The sequence below is a fragment of the Accipiter gentilis genome, chromosome 15, assembly GCF_929443795.1.
Source record: "Accipiter gentilis chromosome 15, bAccGen1.1, whole genome shotgun sequence".
NCBI lineage: Eukaryota > Metazoa > Chordata > Aves > Accipitriformes > Accipitridae > Astur > Astur gentilis.
The window spans coordinates 10458393-10474518 of record NC_064894.1 but is presented as its reverse complement, the minus strand read 5'-3'; the positions used below and the strand labels follow the sequence as shown (position 1 = coordinate 10474518).

At 36.7% G+C, this 16126-nt stretch overlaps 1 protein-coding gene across 2 annotated transcripts in view; it reads left to right on the top strand.

Moving 5' to 3' along the window:
- Nucleotides 1-16126, top strand: part of CEP162 (centrosomal protein 162) — a 62779-nt gene that overhangs the window by 19392 nt on the left and 27261 nt on the right. For both annotated transcript variants that reach the window (XR_007508205.1, XM_049817917.1), the window contains 15 exons: nucleotides 701-816; nucleotides 1788-1818; nucleotides 2214-2336; nucleotides 3033-3224; nucleotides 3409-3490; nucleotides 4328-4595; nucleotides 5774-6041; nucleotides 7780-7922; nucleotides 8174-8401; nucleotides 9079-9216; nucleotides 10116-10228; nucleotides 11020-11125; nucleotides 12664-12790; nucleotides 13630-13793; nucleotides 15331-15435. Coding sequence is in view for 1 of the 2 variants with exons in the window: in XM_049817917.1 (XP_049673874.1) it covers nucleotides 701-816; nucleotides 1788-1818; nucleotides 2214-2336; nucleotides 3033-3224; nucleotides 3409-3490; nucleotides 4328-4595; nucleotides 5774-6041; nucleotides 7780-7922; nucleotides 8174-8401; nucleotides 9079-9216; nucleotides 10116-10228; nucleotides 11020-11125; nucleotides 12664-12790; nucleotides 13630-13793; nucleotides 15331-15435 (2204 nt within the window). In the remaining variant the exon portion in view is untranslated. The remainder of the gene's footprint in view (nucleotides 1-700; nucleotides 817-1787; nucleotides 1819-2213; nucleotides 2337-3032; nucleotides 3225-3408; nucleotides 3491-4327; nucleotides 4596-5773; nucleotides 6042-7779; nucleotides 7923-8173; nucleotides 8402-9078; nucleotides 9217-10115; nucleotides 10229-11019; nucleotides 11126-12663; nucleotides 12791-13629; nucleotides 13794-15330; nucleotides 15436-16126) is intronic.

Below are 16126 nucleotides of genomic sequence, written 5' to 3'. Positions count from 1 at the left end.
TTATATATGAGTTAGGCTGTGTGTCAGTCGTATTGGTGACAAAACACAGAACACATTATAAACCAGGGTTTTGCGATGCTTCTAGATTTAAGGTTTACAGATAGTGCAGACACTGAAGCCTGTAACCACAGGACCTGAGTGGAGGAGATATGGCAACAGAGAATTAGAACTTGTGGAAGGACCTAGGTAACTGAAGGAAAAACATTTGGCTTCCTCGTAAAATGCATTCTCTGACACACTTGTGTTTTTAAATAATGCTTACTCTTGAGAGTGGCTGTTGGGCCACCAGCGCAGGTCAGAGGAAGCAGAATTACAGATTTTGAGCCTAAAAACTGCTGGAGCTGTCAAAGTGGATGTACAGAGTAGTTTGTTTACTATGGGGGGGAATTGCATCACTTCACCCTTAAGTGAGAGAAAGTGATTGAATAAAAGGGGTCAATTCAAATACACCTTGAGGAGACAGAGGTAAAGTATATCTGATCATAAGACAAACTTCATTCAAATTTAGAGATATTATGTGTGACTTTTACTGTAGTTTTAGTACCAGACCCAGTTTCAAAGCCTTTCTGTTGCCTTTGTGAAAGGAGTAATAGCGGCAGTAGCTCTTAGACGAGAGACTGGGGAAGAGGAAATAGCTTTCCCCTTACTACTTTATCTTCCTTGAAGATTCATTCTATTTGATGTCTGTTTTACTCTTCAGGCAGCTACAGTGAAGATTTTGAAGAAGAAACAGATGCTAATCCTGCCTTCAAAACTGAGGGAAGTCAGGTGAATCAGAACATCACGTCGGGAGTTGATTTAAGTCCTCAAGAACAGGTATAACTTACCAAATGTTTATATTACTTGCATGAATTGTAATAGCTCTGCAATATATAATTGTAAATATAGTAAACCTTTATATAATAAGTACTAGCTGAAAGAAAAGAATATAGTCATCCTGGGACTATATTGTTCTATTAAGGATATACACTTTCCTGTGATAAATCACTGAAAGGATTAAGTTCTTCACAGGGTTTCCTGCTTATTCCTCCTTTGAATTAAGAACTGTGGATGGGAGTGCATAAATGATGAGCTCTGGTTGGAACCTCAGCCCCAGAATTGGTAGTGATTAATCTCTCTCTTGGAGCTATTAAGGTGGTGTCTACACCAACAGGTGACACAGAGTGAGGGAAGTAGTTCTGTACAGAGAAGCAGCTTGGACAGAGAACCCAAAACCTATGCTGTATGAGCTTTGGGGATATCACTGTCAAGTAGCTTAGTCAGGTCTTTTGGTGTGGAGCACATGTGGCTGGAGCACATCAGGTGCATTCCTGGAGCACACGTTCTGATTTGTTTTTTGTTGAAAGGAGTCTATAGAGCACCATGTGTTCATTTATAACAGATAAATATTTTCTTTAAATTCTTTTTAAGTAAGTTTGTTAGGGTAATATTTCTACTAAATGTTTGAAGAGACCAACTAGAATGGAAGTGTAATGTACTTACTACTACATTGTTTTCTTTCCTTAAATTACAGTATAAGAGAACCATGGAGGTTCCAAAATATTATTCCATTTTTGCATAGTAGCATTTAGTTCCCAGTCACTTGTGAGAGGGTTTATAGAGTACAGGATGTTGATGACCTTCTAGCATGCTATGGAGAGTTTTAGAGAAGTGCATATTCTTGGAGCACCAAGAACTGCTTAGTTCTAAGAACTGTTCTTGGGTTTTGGACCAACTTGTGAAGTTTTTCCAGATTTTTTTATTCCCCTGAAATTCAAAAAGTAATTGTTTTTCTTTATTTTTGTTAGGAAGAAGCAAACGCTGGCATGCTGGCTAAAGGTAAAATATAAACTTTGATAAGTAGGAGAATACTAAATGTAACTTTTTGAAACTTTCCTACCTGATTTTTACTATTTTGATATTTTTCACCTGATTTTATTGTGTTCTACTGAAAGTCTGTTGGACTGAAATGATTACAAATTAATCTATATGTTAGCACTTCAAAGTGATCATCAGTGTATATTTTTATTTTACTACATCTAGTCAGTACTTGGATTTTGATGCTTGCAATCAGAGTTAATCAGTTTACTGTTAATGGCATTAGAATAATCTATATAGCATTTTTTGCATGTTTAGGACATCAAGATAAGCTTTGGTATACTTCTAATTCCAGTGTAGACAGCGTATAAATAAGAGAATTGTGTTTTCTTTAACATTTATCTTCTCGGTTTTAGTTGTATTACTTGATTCACAAGATTCAACTATAGAACTTCAAAAGGCTGTTGAAACATCAGATGTAGCTCTAGGTGAACATTATCTGCCTGAAGAAGTCAGTGGAATTGAAATGAATGAAGCTGGTAAGGGTTGCTTTTAAAAAAAAAAAAAAAAAAAAAAAAAAGGACACAACAAAACCCAAACTCCAAAATCATACTTTAGTAAAATAGGTGGCTCTGATGTCTTCATTTGTTCTTAGGTTATCAGGGAACATGAAGCCCTTGGCTTTTAGTAACAAATCTTGAAAGGAAGAAGAAATATTTCAGGAAAAAGTCATGTTTCTGCTAAAAAGACACCTTTTTACACTTGGTTATTGTAAAGTTGCTTTTAACATTGCAGTTTGATTTTAAGTACCATCTCCTTTGGTTATTCATCATAGCTAAAATTCTTCTTTGACAGCATTGAACACAATTATAAAATGTGTTCTCTTATCAAACTTTATACAACAGTGTATGCCACTTATATCCAGAGTATGGCTCTGATGCCATCTGTTAAAATAGTTATATTGCATACACTGTTAGTTTTAGTACTGATAAAATATTGAGGTGGGGGAGGGGGGCAGAGAGTCATGCAAACTGTAGGTGAGACTATTTAGTATGTACTGATTAACTTGGCAGCTGTTTAATTTTATAGTAAAAATGAGATTTTAAAATATTTTTTTCATAACTAAAATCATTGTTCTTACCACGTAATAGACCAAGCTAGTAACAGGCTCCAGTGGGATGTTTCCCGAAACAGAATATCCTGTAGTGTCTCTTATGAGCCTGCATTTTTCACAGGCACTTCCTATGGACAAACCACCAGTGACATTGAAGCATTACACCAAGCATACCATCATATTGATCAGTCTTTGGGAGACACTGATGAGCAAAAACTGAATGATTCTGCAATGGTGGTCTCGGAATGCTTAGTGCAAGGTGTTTCACAAAATAATGACATCTATTCAAAAAACATGTCAACTATTGAATCAGGTAAATACCTCAAAGGCAGGCATGTATTGCCCAAGCACGTAAAAATGAGTGAACTAGTAATATCTTTAATACTCCATTTATGAAACATTTTTAAATGTTGTCCTTTTTTACAGATTTTTTTCTAAGGCTTGGTTTGTTGGGGTTTTTTTTGTTTTATTTTGGTTTGGTTTTTCCCACTAATTAGATTTACCTACTGTGGAAGAATTGATGAAACCAATTAAAGGACATTCATGTAATACCGGAAGTTTTGATATGGAGCCTGAAAGGTATTTATTTCAGAATGCATTTTAAGAATTGTAGTACCTTAAGTCCATTAACTATTTGTGAAAAACAGCTTAGTAAATCACTCATCTGTCTTCTTCCCTAATTAAATACTGAAATTTCATTATGTATTGCACTGGCATTATGGCATTTACGGTGAATTGCAAAATTAATATACAGGGTTAATTTGTTTATACCAGGGTTTCCTAAACTTTGAGTGATAAGCAGCAATATTTGCGAAATCATTTGGAGGAGTGTTGTCAGTCTCGCAGCTACCATAGCAAGGATCTCTCCTTTCCTAGTCTTCTGCTCTTTCCCCTCCCCCATACAGGGATTTCAGCCCATATCCTATCCTTGCTCTCCAACCTCCATAATCTAAGATCAAATCCTCTTATTCTGCTTACTCTCATGATTCTTACTAACCTGTGCTCCATACCTTCTTCTAGTTTGCTCCAACAGTTGTGTCTAGAGCAGAAAGCACAGGCCCTGGGCTCATTAGCAAATGACTTTGGGGAGCTTGTCACATAGCTGCACCCAGCAGAGATTACCATTCATTGGTTTATTAGCATTAATTCCATGTTTGCAGGTGTTCCTCTTGTAGCCGAGTTTGTTACCTCCAAAAACAGTCACTACTGGGAAATGGCTTTTGTTCCACAACATGGGAGTGAATCTGTATAACTAAATCTGCAAGGTTGTTCTTAAAAGGAGCCTAGTGGCTCTTTCAAATTCAAGCAGTCTTTACAGCTGATACCTAAAGGAAAAATGGCCCACTTTTTCCAGAGTAATAGAAAAGCAAAGGGCAAAAGTCTTATTATATATGACTTTATTCTTTTCTCTTGTAGTCCTGTGAAACTGGTAGGCAGCACAACAAATGACTTCATCAGCCACTTGCCCTTTAAAGAGCACCAGAATAATGCGGTTTGGGAGACAAACTTATTTGAAAAATGTAACAGAGAAGAAAGCATCCTTCTGCAGACAGCTGTGAATGATGATAATTTTCAGAGGGTGACTGAGAAAGAAATTCAGACCAGTGAAGTACAGCCAGATGTACTAAGAGAAAAAATAGTACAAGACTCTCTGCTTTCACAACAAGGCAGCAAAACTAAACAAGTAAGTAATATCAACCAGATTTTATTATATGGAAATACATTTAAAATTTAGATATTTTTAGACTGCCTGTCATTTGGTTATGCTCTGATGTTTAGAAATTGAGAGGCTGTTGCTGTTTTTCTTGAAACTCTCATGTTACCATTGCTATTGTTAGAGGTAGCCAAATCCAGTGGACTTTGGGACCAGTGGGATTCTTCCTGTCCCAGCCCAAGACACGCAAGGCTGCTGCAGTTCCATGTCCCCAGCTCAAACTAGTAGCAAGTCTGAGCACCTGTTCCAATTGGGGGTACATGTATAAACACACACAGGCTCAGAATAGAGAGCATACCTGTGGAGAGGACAGTTAGAAATACAGTTTAATAAGAATATAGGAGAGACTGCAGTGATCAATGTAGGGCTTAGGCAAGCGTACTGACCAGCAACCTGGTCATGTCACAAACTTTAATCTTCTTTTCCCTCTGTTTCCCACACTTGTTCTTACCTGATCCACCTTAATCTCTCACTTCACCTAGTTTTTGTCCTTTCCCTAAACATCCCATAAGTTTTGCACATTCCACAATCCTCTCAAACATTCCATAACAAGATTTACATGATCCTAAATCTTCTCCCTGCATCCCCAAATTCTCTTCTCCCTGCATCCCCTAAATTAGCCCCCCGCTCCTTTAGGCAATCACTGCTTCTGTCTGCAAGGCATTGAAGGGAGAGGGGTTGTTTGGCTGATTCATCCCGGTGGGTTTCCTACCAGGGCCAACAGGCTAAGCTTCCTCATTTGCTGGTCTTAGGAATTGCATGCTCTCTTTTCAATGGTCAGGTATAGTAGTGTTCCTCTGCCTGCCACTGTTCCTCTCTTTATCGCTAGGTTTCCACGTTCATTGTGATTAGCCCTTAGTCACGAGCTACCTGCTTTGGTAAGCTAAAGATCCTGTAATGTAATACAACTTCCGGGAACAATTAAATATAGCTGGTAGAAAATAATTGCACTACATATACTTCCGAAGTAGTAAAGTTCTGCAAAACTACATGCTATTAATTTGGTTTAAAATAATGCTTCCTGCCACCCTGAGTCTTACAGGTGTGTAATTCTGGTAACTGGTTCTATGTTTTTTCAGTAGTGAAAGCTACCTTCAGATCACACTAGAGCCTAAAACTTGTTTTAAAGAAACATGCTCTTATCACAGGCTCTTCGGTCTTGTTCCTTGAAGAATGAAAGATCAGAATCAATGACAACTAAACCAATGTTACACAAGAATATCAGAAGTCCAGCACCTTTACATAAAAAGAAATCTTCATATGGACCTCATGGGGTGGCTAGAAGTTCTGGGTATGGGAAACCCAGTTCACTCTCAAAACAGTCTTTTCCAGCTAATGAAAAGAAAGCACCAAAAGAAACTTTCAAAAAGACCAGTGTGAAAGCCAGAAGTCCTGCAGATAGAGCAAGATCTAAAGGTAAGTCTATCATAAGAAGCCTGGGTTTTAAGAGCCAGAGAGCTTTACTCTTCATGTGTCACATTTATTAAAATAAAATTAAAAAAAAAAAAAAATTCAAAATGTTGTAGAAGAAATCTAAACCCAAATGCAGTTATGTACTGAATTTTTTCTATATCAGCATGAAGTTGCTGGAAGAGAGACTTTTAGATAAAGCTTTGCAGTGTAGTGTTGTTTCATTTCTACTCACATATACCACCACTATGTTTGAGACTTGCCTATTGTTCACCAGTAGGACCAAAACAATACAAAAAGAGAAATAGAAATAAGTATCTACAAGTTAAATTTTTCATTACAGTAAATGCAAAGATCTGCTGACACACTAACTTCTGTGTGTGATGCCAAGTTTCTATTCTCAGCTTCTTTTTATCTTTGCTTTCCTAGAATACAAAGAAAGCACTAAAAAGAAAGCTTTATTTTTCTATTCACATCTCTTGTAACACTAAGGAAAGGAGAATACCAATATTGCCCTGTGAAAGCTGAGTTACAGTAAAGGACTGAACTTTTTTATTTTGGGGTGAAGCCTAAAGAGTTTCATTAGATAATTCAGCTTAGCATCTTTGCAGACAGTGTTTGCTATCCCTGAGGCATGGGAAGGTTAACTCCATAGATGCCCAGGTTTTAGCACGCTTTGAGCATGTAATGCTTTTAAAAACTCTGTAAGTAATGTTGGGAAAAGCAGTTTAGGATTATGTTGCCCATCTTAGGGAGATGCTTCAGTGGCAGCTGTCAAACTAAGGGACCTTAGTTCCTCAGTGCATTGCTGTGGCGCTCCCTGAAGAAAAGGAGGGTGTACAGCCAGATGGAGGTCGTGAGGTGAATAACTAGTCCTGAGAAAATGAGGCCACTAGCCTCATTCAAAGATGTTCTTCCCTCTCTACCTATAACCATGCTCCATAGCAATTTCAGGTGACTTCAGAAGTTAATGTCACTGGGATGCATTCTGCAGGGACCTCTAGAGCTAGGAAGAGAATGGCATTGAATCAAATAATCCCCTAATCGTCAGTGCTAAGGGAGGATCTTTGTGAGGGCATAGTGTGAGAAATGCAAAAAGTATAAAATTTGGAAAAATGATCATTGTCTGTTCGTTTTCAGGTATAACATTCCTAAGCAGGAGCTCTTAGCTTAAATTGCTATAGGCAGAAATGAAATGGCAGTTGTAGTTACTATCTGTATTGCAGAAGACTAATACATGAATAGTTCCATGTATGTTACTCTCTAAGGCGAACTTCCAATGATTTTTAATTTCCAGTCAAGTTGCTATTTGATGCAACAAATAAATGTTGCATGTCTTTCTATTCTGTCTGCACTCCAAAGTCCATTTTGAAAATTGCTGTGTCTTGTCTTCACCATACTTTGAAATATGTTGTATTTCTGTATACTTAGATACCTGGCCACTTCTTGAGCAGAGAACTGAGGCTGACCTTGTTTTATGACGGATTTATTATCCAGCTACTTGTTTCTGTTGTTCCCTTAGGTTTTGGTTTATCTTGTCATCAGTTCCTTACTTTAAAAAAAATAACTACAACATTTTCCATAATGTCTCATTGCTCTCAAGCTGCTATATTTAATTCAAAATTCAGGTTGTAGAATACTTAATTTATATGCCTAAGGGGTGGATCATGTGAACAGATGTTTTTGAAAGGACATTAAATTCTGAATTTAATTTTGTTCTATTGTACTTTCTGCCTAAATGAAGAAGCCTTATTTGCTACTAGGATAATAAGATCTGCAACAAATGAATCAACTCTAACGGGAAGTATTAACAGAGTTATGTCTGGGCAACCAGCTGTTAATAATCTTGGACACCAGGCTGTGGATTATTGCAGGCAATATCAGCATGTAAGTAAAAATCAGTGATGCTCCTAATTATGGTACGTACAACTTGGTTTGCAAGCCTATTTGTCAAGACCGTTAATAATTATCACAATGCAGGATGTTTTGTTATTAGAATGTTGGGGGGGAGGGGTATTTTCAAGTGCCTTGTGTGGTTGCTGAGAGCCAGACAAGCCAGTTCAATAAAATTGATGAGCAGAATTTTTGGTAAACAATCAGCTCGATGTAATGTTTCCCTGAATTTTTCTCTTCACTAGGATTTATCATTTTCTCCTATCAAAAGTTGTGATAGAGAACTATATTTGCTAAAACGAGTACAAGTTGCAGAGGAGGACCTGAACACAGCTCGTGATTTGATTCAACAGCTAACCAGCACAGTTTCACAAAAAGAGAAAGAAATAGAGACGAAGATATTAGAATTGAAAACTCAACATGAAAAAGAGCTTTCTCGGTTGGGTCAGGAAAACTATGTTCTTCAGAGTAAGGTACTTTATCATCTTGTATCCCATTACTATAGAACAGAAGAAACGTTGCCTCTGAAAATTAAATTAATGGTATTTTACATGGGTTGTTAATGAGCAGAAAATCCAGATTTACACACAGCTAGTTTGTAAATGCATACCAGCTGTTACATTTATTGCCCAAAAGACATGATCTTTTTTTCCTAAAGATAAACTATGTTATCCTGAGTTGCTTTAGTTTGCTATTTTGAGAGTTCTGCAGCAGGTTTTTTGCAAAGATTTAACTCACTCTTACGTAAAAAAAACCCCAAAACCAAAAAACCCAAGAGATTAACAGATACCACTTGTTATAGATAACTACTATATGTTGAGGTATTGTTTATTTTTTTGATGCATTTTTCAATGTTGTGTTTTATCTATATGGCATATTCCTGGGGTTATTCCACTATACCCTCCTGTCTAGATACATAACAAAGTTTTACCCTCCCTTTTCTGTTCTTAACTTTTCCCAAACTTTTTATACTTTGCTCCTGTTTCAAAACGCTTCTGTAAAACTCCAATAAGAAGATTAGCTCATTGGTCTCCTTTCATATCTTAATGAAAAGATTGACCTATTTATATTATAAAAGTGTAGTCTTGTAGAGAATTCCATACTGCTAACAAAACTTTATTAATTGTGTGTCTTTTTTTCTTTTTGAAAGTTAAGAAGTATGGAAGAGCTGAGTCAAGAAAAGAGATGGACCCATCCTACAGCAACAATTCCTGTCACTGAAGAAAAACTGGCACAAATACAAAAAGAAATTGAAGATCAAGAGGTCATTATTCAAGGTTATCAACAGGTATACCACACAGCATATTCTAGCCAGTTCCAGAAACAAAATTGTTTAATGGTTACTACTTTTCTGTTGAAAACTGTTATTTTGTTATCTAAAAAGTGGATGAAATTTAGGTGTGAAGCGCAAACATGTATTGCGTGTTTAAAAAGTATTTCACATATGTCTAGTTTGGGCTAAGTTTTTCCACAATTCCATGTAGCTGTTCTAAATTGTAAAAATATGCCAACTTCTCAGTTGAGAACTGGGAAAATACTTTATGGCCAATAAAGAACCACAAACTTTTTGTCCCAAATGTAGTAGAAAACTAGTATTATTAAGCAATATTAGAAATCTGCAGGGTTCTGCTTTTAAGATGATTTCAAGGAAACCTTATTAGTGTGCCTGATTTTTATTACTTAGTCAAGTGTAGAAATAGATAATGCAAGCTTAATAATCCTTTTGAATGCTTGCAGCTGTATAATCAAATAGGTTAGTTTAACCAGCTTCCAGCTGGTGCTCAGCAGCATTCCTTGGTGTAGGCACAATGTCTTGCTGGTATGGCTGTGAGCATCCCAAATTGGTGATGGTTTGTGTCCGCAGGATTGGAACACGGGCAGGCTGAGCTCTGGTCTGTCAGCACCCATCCATGTATGTCCTTTTAGAATATAGTTGGGATAGCTTTGTAGAGAAACTGGCTTAGGTTCTCCAGAGTGAGCAGATTCTTGGACAAGATTGTAGAGGTCACTGTATACTACTTTAGCTTAAAGATAATAAAAGCAGATATCCATTTTAAAAACCTAGTAATAAAATATATAGAACTTGCTTCCACTGTTCCCGTAGGCAAGCTATGCAAGTCATAGACAATTGGTTTTGAACTCGATAAAACAGTAATTTATAAACATACTTTGTCTCTCTCAACTTAGGAAAATGAGAGGTTATACAAACAAATGAAAGAGCTACAAATCCAAAACAAAAAAAATGAGGAACGAATGTTTAAGGAGAATCAGTGTTTAATGTCTGAATTAGTAGACCTAAGGTATGCTCATTTAAACATCTGACCTAAAATCTCTGGCATTTTCACTGTGTTTATTATTTTATTTATGAATAATCACTGTGGAGTCTGTCAGGTACATGTTTTCTAGTGTTTCTTGGCTTTGTGGTTTTGTTTTTTTCTTTTGAGAATTGATTTATGTTGATTATGGGCACTTAATTCTTAGTCTTCTTGCTGATGTTGTAGACCTGTGGGAAGACTAGAGTCTTCCATTCGGGGAATATTTCAATGCTAAAATTCTAATACTCTTATTCATATCAGAATGTGTAATATATATACTATGTCTGTTCTGGTATTGTGGCTCTGTTCACATGTCAAAATGTTTTGATAACTGTTGTAAGATAGACAGTAGATCAGGGGCTACAAGAGATCCTGGTAGTAGAGGAACCATTAGATTGACTGCACTGTGTAGGTCCTGTAAGTTTTGCATCCTGTGCTAGTCATGAGGAAAAAACCTAGCAATTGTCTGTACTCCTAATTTACAAATCTTTGGGAGAGGCCTGTAGATGAGTTCCACTGATGCAGAGTAAGTTTTGTTTCCTGCCCTTGTATAGTCCCAACAAACAAGTCTGGGTAAGGTAAGAAGATTTCACCTTACAGGTGAAATATTTTTGGTATAAAGATGTACTGCATAGTTGCTTCTTTCTTTGTTTTGAGCCTGCACAGATTGACTTTGTGGTACCATTTGGGTGGGGGGTTGTGTTTGGGTTTTAGTACGCCACTGTTAGTATGCCAAGTCGCCACATTGTGTAACTGGTTTTGCTGTTGCGGTTTAGAGAAAAGATAGAGAAGACTAATATCCAGTCACGAGTCATGCAGCATTCTGAACCAGCCAGAAACCAGAGCTTCACAGAATTGATTTCAGAGCTTCGAGCAGCACAGGTAGGTATATACCAAGCCTGCTTTTCATGTGTTCTTATAAAAAATGCATAACCATCCATATTGTAGACTAATAATGTAAATTAAGTAGTGGAGCATGCTACTCTTCTACAGTGATAATTATTTGCCACACTTGTATATCACAAATGTCTCATCAAATGAACTTCCAGAAGTAATTCCATGAGACATAGATTCACTGAAAGAAGTGCATTGTTGCCATGTTTACTGGCAAGTCTGAAATATCTTGTGAGAGCTTGCAGAAAGTAGTGATACCTCTATAGCTTTCCCACATAAGACAAATTCAGAAGAATATTTATCCCTGCTCTGTACCAAGTAAGTTCTAGGAAAAAACATCAGAGTGAAAAGAATCTTTTGTTACTCACTCATGTAACATTTTTTGTAGTCCTACAGATGCTTGTGGTTTTGAGGGAGGATGTTTAGTAAGCTTCATGTTAAAATTAAAGGTTTTCAGGAACTTCTGGTGCTCTGCTTACTGCAAGTGGGGGGACTATTCTGGTACACACTTCCTCTGATAGTTAGACCAGAAATTAAAAGCTGCTTCCTCCATTTTTGTTTGTTTTTAAAAAAAAAAAAAAAAAAACAACAAACAAACAAACCACAACTGATTAGGTAGGTGATAAGAGGATCTGGATCCAGTGAGCTTCAGGACCAGCAGAGGCATTCCTGGTCTGATAGAGCTGACTGAGCTCTTAAGACTCCAGGGGCTCCCCTAGTTCCAACCTCATAGGTGCTGCTGCTACACTTCCCTGTTCTTAGGTCCAGCCTGTAATGAGACTGAACACAAGATCCAAAGATGGAGAGAGACACACAGACAGCAGTAACATGGTCAGGCACACAGATGACACAGACAGCAGTGCCTCTCCTCACACCACAGAAATACAAACAATACTGTTGGAAACACAAGAAGCGCATATGGCCTGATCATGTTCAGCAGAACAGGATGGGAGTTTGCTAGCAGTAACACATATGTGCACATGCTGGCCCCAAAATCTCAGTCCCCCGGTTGCTGCTTCCTGTACCTGTGGGTCCATAGGACCAAGGACCTCCATCTCCAGATGTGGCACTGGCACTGAGACCTTTCATCCTACTTAGTCTTGAAGTTTGCTAGTGATCACACATACACAAACAGAACAGAGAGTGCATGCAGAAAATGGTGAGAAATAGAATGTAGTAAGATGAACTGTTGGATAATGCATCTGTCCATTTAAGCTACAGTCTTAAGCCTTAGAAATAAGTAAAGCCATTTTCTTTACTGACCCTCTCAAAGGCAGATGTTTTCTACTTCTAAGACAGTTATGTAAGACTTACTAAAAAAAAATTGTTATGTTTAGCTTAAGTTTTCCCATGCTCTGCTATAGCGAGGCCTGAGAATAATACCAAAACTAGAAAACCTCACTGCTGCTGTGGTCTGACGCAACTATTGTGATTTAGTCATTTTATGGTGAAAAAGTATGTTCAGGTTTTTTGTATGACAATGCATGTTTAGTTTTTCTTGTCTTACTGTTTTCTCTAAAACTCAGAAGGAAGAAACTAAATTACAAGAAGAGATAAGACGTCTCAAACAAGATAAGCAAGCTCTTGAGGTAGACTTGGGACAAGCAAAGAAGGAGAGAGATTTAGCAAAAGTCCAGATTGCATCCACATCAGGTAAAGCACCTTCATTTTGTTGAATAATTTTGCCTACTCAGTGCTTTGCTAAATAAATATGTAACTAAAACTTGTTTCTTATTAAAATATTACTTAGTCAAATGCATCTAGACCATTTCCAAATATCATCTAAACTTCTAATAAAAGCATACAGTGAAGGACACCCTACAGTACCTTTGGTACTGTATTAGAAAACCTTTTCTTGTATCCAGCCAACTCTCTCTTATTGCCTATTAAGTTTGATTTCTTGCCCATCTTCCACTGGGCATGGAAAACAGACAATTCCATTTATTTAGATCGTGCCCATTTTTTATCTATAATTTATGCCTTGTGACTTTTTTTCAACATTCTTATCAGAACTCTTTCCAGTTTGACTTTAGCTTTCTTAATGAGAGGGCCAGAAATTGGACTCTCTAACTTCCAATACCAGGCATCACAAATCCTAAGAGCTGTAATACTTAGCTCCATGTCTCTTCTCAAAATGCTTGATCCCTAAATGGGAGGAGTATGGTCAATACATATCTAAGCATATATTCTATATTGTCATCCATGTTGTTACTGAAAATTTGTTTACTAGAACGTGATCAAGAATAGATCCCTCTGGGATTCTGTTTTAAATACTTTCCATGGTAAACTTTGAACCATTGAATACTACTAGGTATGAGAGAAAAAAAGGGTTTTTTCAAATACTGTTGCATTTAAAATCCTAATTAGGGTCTGGTTTTAAAACTTATTGTCAAAAAAGTAAATGTATGAGATGTGCTGAGAAGGATAGCGTTGACTGATTACTTCTTCAATACATAATTACTAATAATACTAAGGAAGTTTTATTCTTGTAGGTGAGAAGTCTTATGAATTTAAAGTTATGGAAGAATCATACAAACAGGAAATTGCTCATTTAAAAAGAAGACTTCAGTGGTATGCAGAAAATCAAGATCTTCTGGATAAAGATGCAGCCCGTCTTAAAGATGCAAGAGAAGAAATTAAGAAACTAAAACTAGAGGTGATAATGTCTAGCTTTATCTAATAAGTTGGAACTTAAAATTATTTCTTTTCTAGTGATGAGTATAATGTAATTCTGTCCTTCGTAATAATCCCACTTTTTTTCAAGAAAAAACATGTAAACCCTTTATAACCTTTAAATCAAATGTGGAGTTTTTATATGCAAAATTGGTATTACTGCATATGCAGTGAGAGTCTCAAGTGCAGAATGCTCAAAACCTGGTTTTGCTTCTATTGGACCTCTTGGTGATGCTTCTGGAAACAGAAGTAATGTGTTTCCTTAAAACCTGCAAATTTATTGACTAAGAAAAGGAAGTACATTGTTACATTAACAGCTTGGAACATCCCTCTTGTCATTCTCTTTTCCTCCTTTTTACTCCATGGTGGCATAGGCAACACCTATTTTTTTCTCTTAAGTACCGGTTCTAAATTCTTTCTTAGAAAAATTCTCTGGTTGCTTTAGTAGGGAAGAAAAAGCCAAAACACTTGAAATATAACGCAAGCAAAACTAATGCATGAATCTTGAATAGTTCTGAGATTTGCATTGCCTACTTGTCAGTAGATTTAACTTAAGATTCACAAAAATAAAGAATTTCACCAGTGATAAAATATAATTGATCTTGGAATTTTTTTATGGTGTTTTATTAGAGAGACCACAGATGAAAGGAGGTGCTTCTGAAAGAGCAGCCAGGGAAGGAGATCCCTTAAACACCACTATATCAAACTTTGATCAACATATCATTGCTGTGAGAGAAAATATTTTTAATTGCATTTTCTCCAAGATGGACTGGTATTTAAAAACAATGAAGAGCTCCGACTTCATAGAAACAATCAAATTAGTCAAACTATGCTGGCACAAAAGCATTACTTACGCTAACATTGCCAATGTGAGAGAGAAATATCAAGATAGGAATACTTCCAAATATACAAGGTGTAGTATCTCTTTCTGTATAGTGATTGTAGTGGCTGATAAAGGTAGGAAGTTCAATTTTACATTAAAGCTTTGAGTCTTTGTGACCAGACTTTATGGGAGTGCAGGAGTGTTAACTATCCAGTTCCTTCCCCTCATCCTGGGAGTCAGCTTTTATAAATAAACACAGTGCACAACATAATGCTGCTTTTTGGCTGTTTCTGTATCTCATCATGGAGCATAGCCTTGCAAATCACAAACTATTTCCTTAACTCACCCTGAATTCATGTAATGCACTGTAGTACTTTCCATTATAGCTTATTAACGAAACCTGCATAAGTATGGGAGAAAGAAGCAGATTTACTAGTCTGAAGACAAGAATGTCCCAGAGTTGAAGTTCTCTTCTAGATTTTCATAGCTAGTTTCAGCTCCTTTGATCTTAAGTGGCTTGAAGAAGCTGTAACTTAGTTTAAGAACCTGAAGAATCAGTTAGTGCAGAAATTACTATTACCAGGTTTTAAGTTGCAGAATTTCCATTATATTGTGTGTGTTTGAAATGCTTGCTTTTGTACTACAAAACAATGTCTCTGAGTATATATTTCAATTTATTTTTTCATAAATCGGATAGGTTGAGAAGCTCAGAACTGAACCTGGAGATCAGTGTGTGCAACAGAAGAAACGTTTGCAAGACAGAGCAGCAGATGCTAAAAGAATTCAGGATCTTGAGCGACAAGTATGCAATAATAGAACTCTGTTTCTTTTAACCTTTACTTCAGATAAGGTCTCTTAAAACACTTACCAGCCCTTTCATAAGGATAAAGCATTGAATGAAGCCCTATGATAAAGTAACTTGTGCTATGGAACACTCTTAACACAAAAAGCTGCAATTATTTACTTACAAAGGACTCTTCTGCTACTATGTTCTACTAAGCTATTTACTGATATCCCTTTTAAAATCCTTTAATGTTAAAATACTGTTTAGAGTTTCTTGGAAAGGGGCAAGAGGGCAAAAGCACACACAAGCTTGCTGTTTATCTTGTAAGACTCCTTCTGTCTATGTTCAGTAATCCCGTAACGTTATGACCAATTTCAGCTAAGTTGATTGAAGAGTAGGGGTTTAAATTTTACTTGGATTCCTACAAGATTCATGAAAACTGGGGGAGTAGAGACTTTAAAATCCATGTTTCTACTGAGGAAAAGACAGGTGGAAGTGGGCTTTTCTCAATTTTAGGAGATGGCAGCTGCATTTGGTAGCTATGTGGGACAAATGGGAAAGAGCCTCTGCAGTATCCTAATGCAAAGAATATCTTATCTGTAGATAAGAGGGGCTTGTTATTAGTCTTGCATGCAAGGTGTTAGACTATTTTATTGCAGACTCCAAAACAAAAGGCACATAATCTGTTACTGGGAGAATAATTTCAATA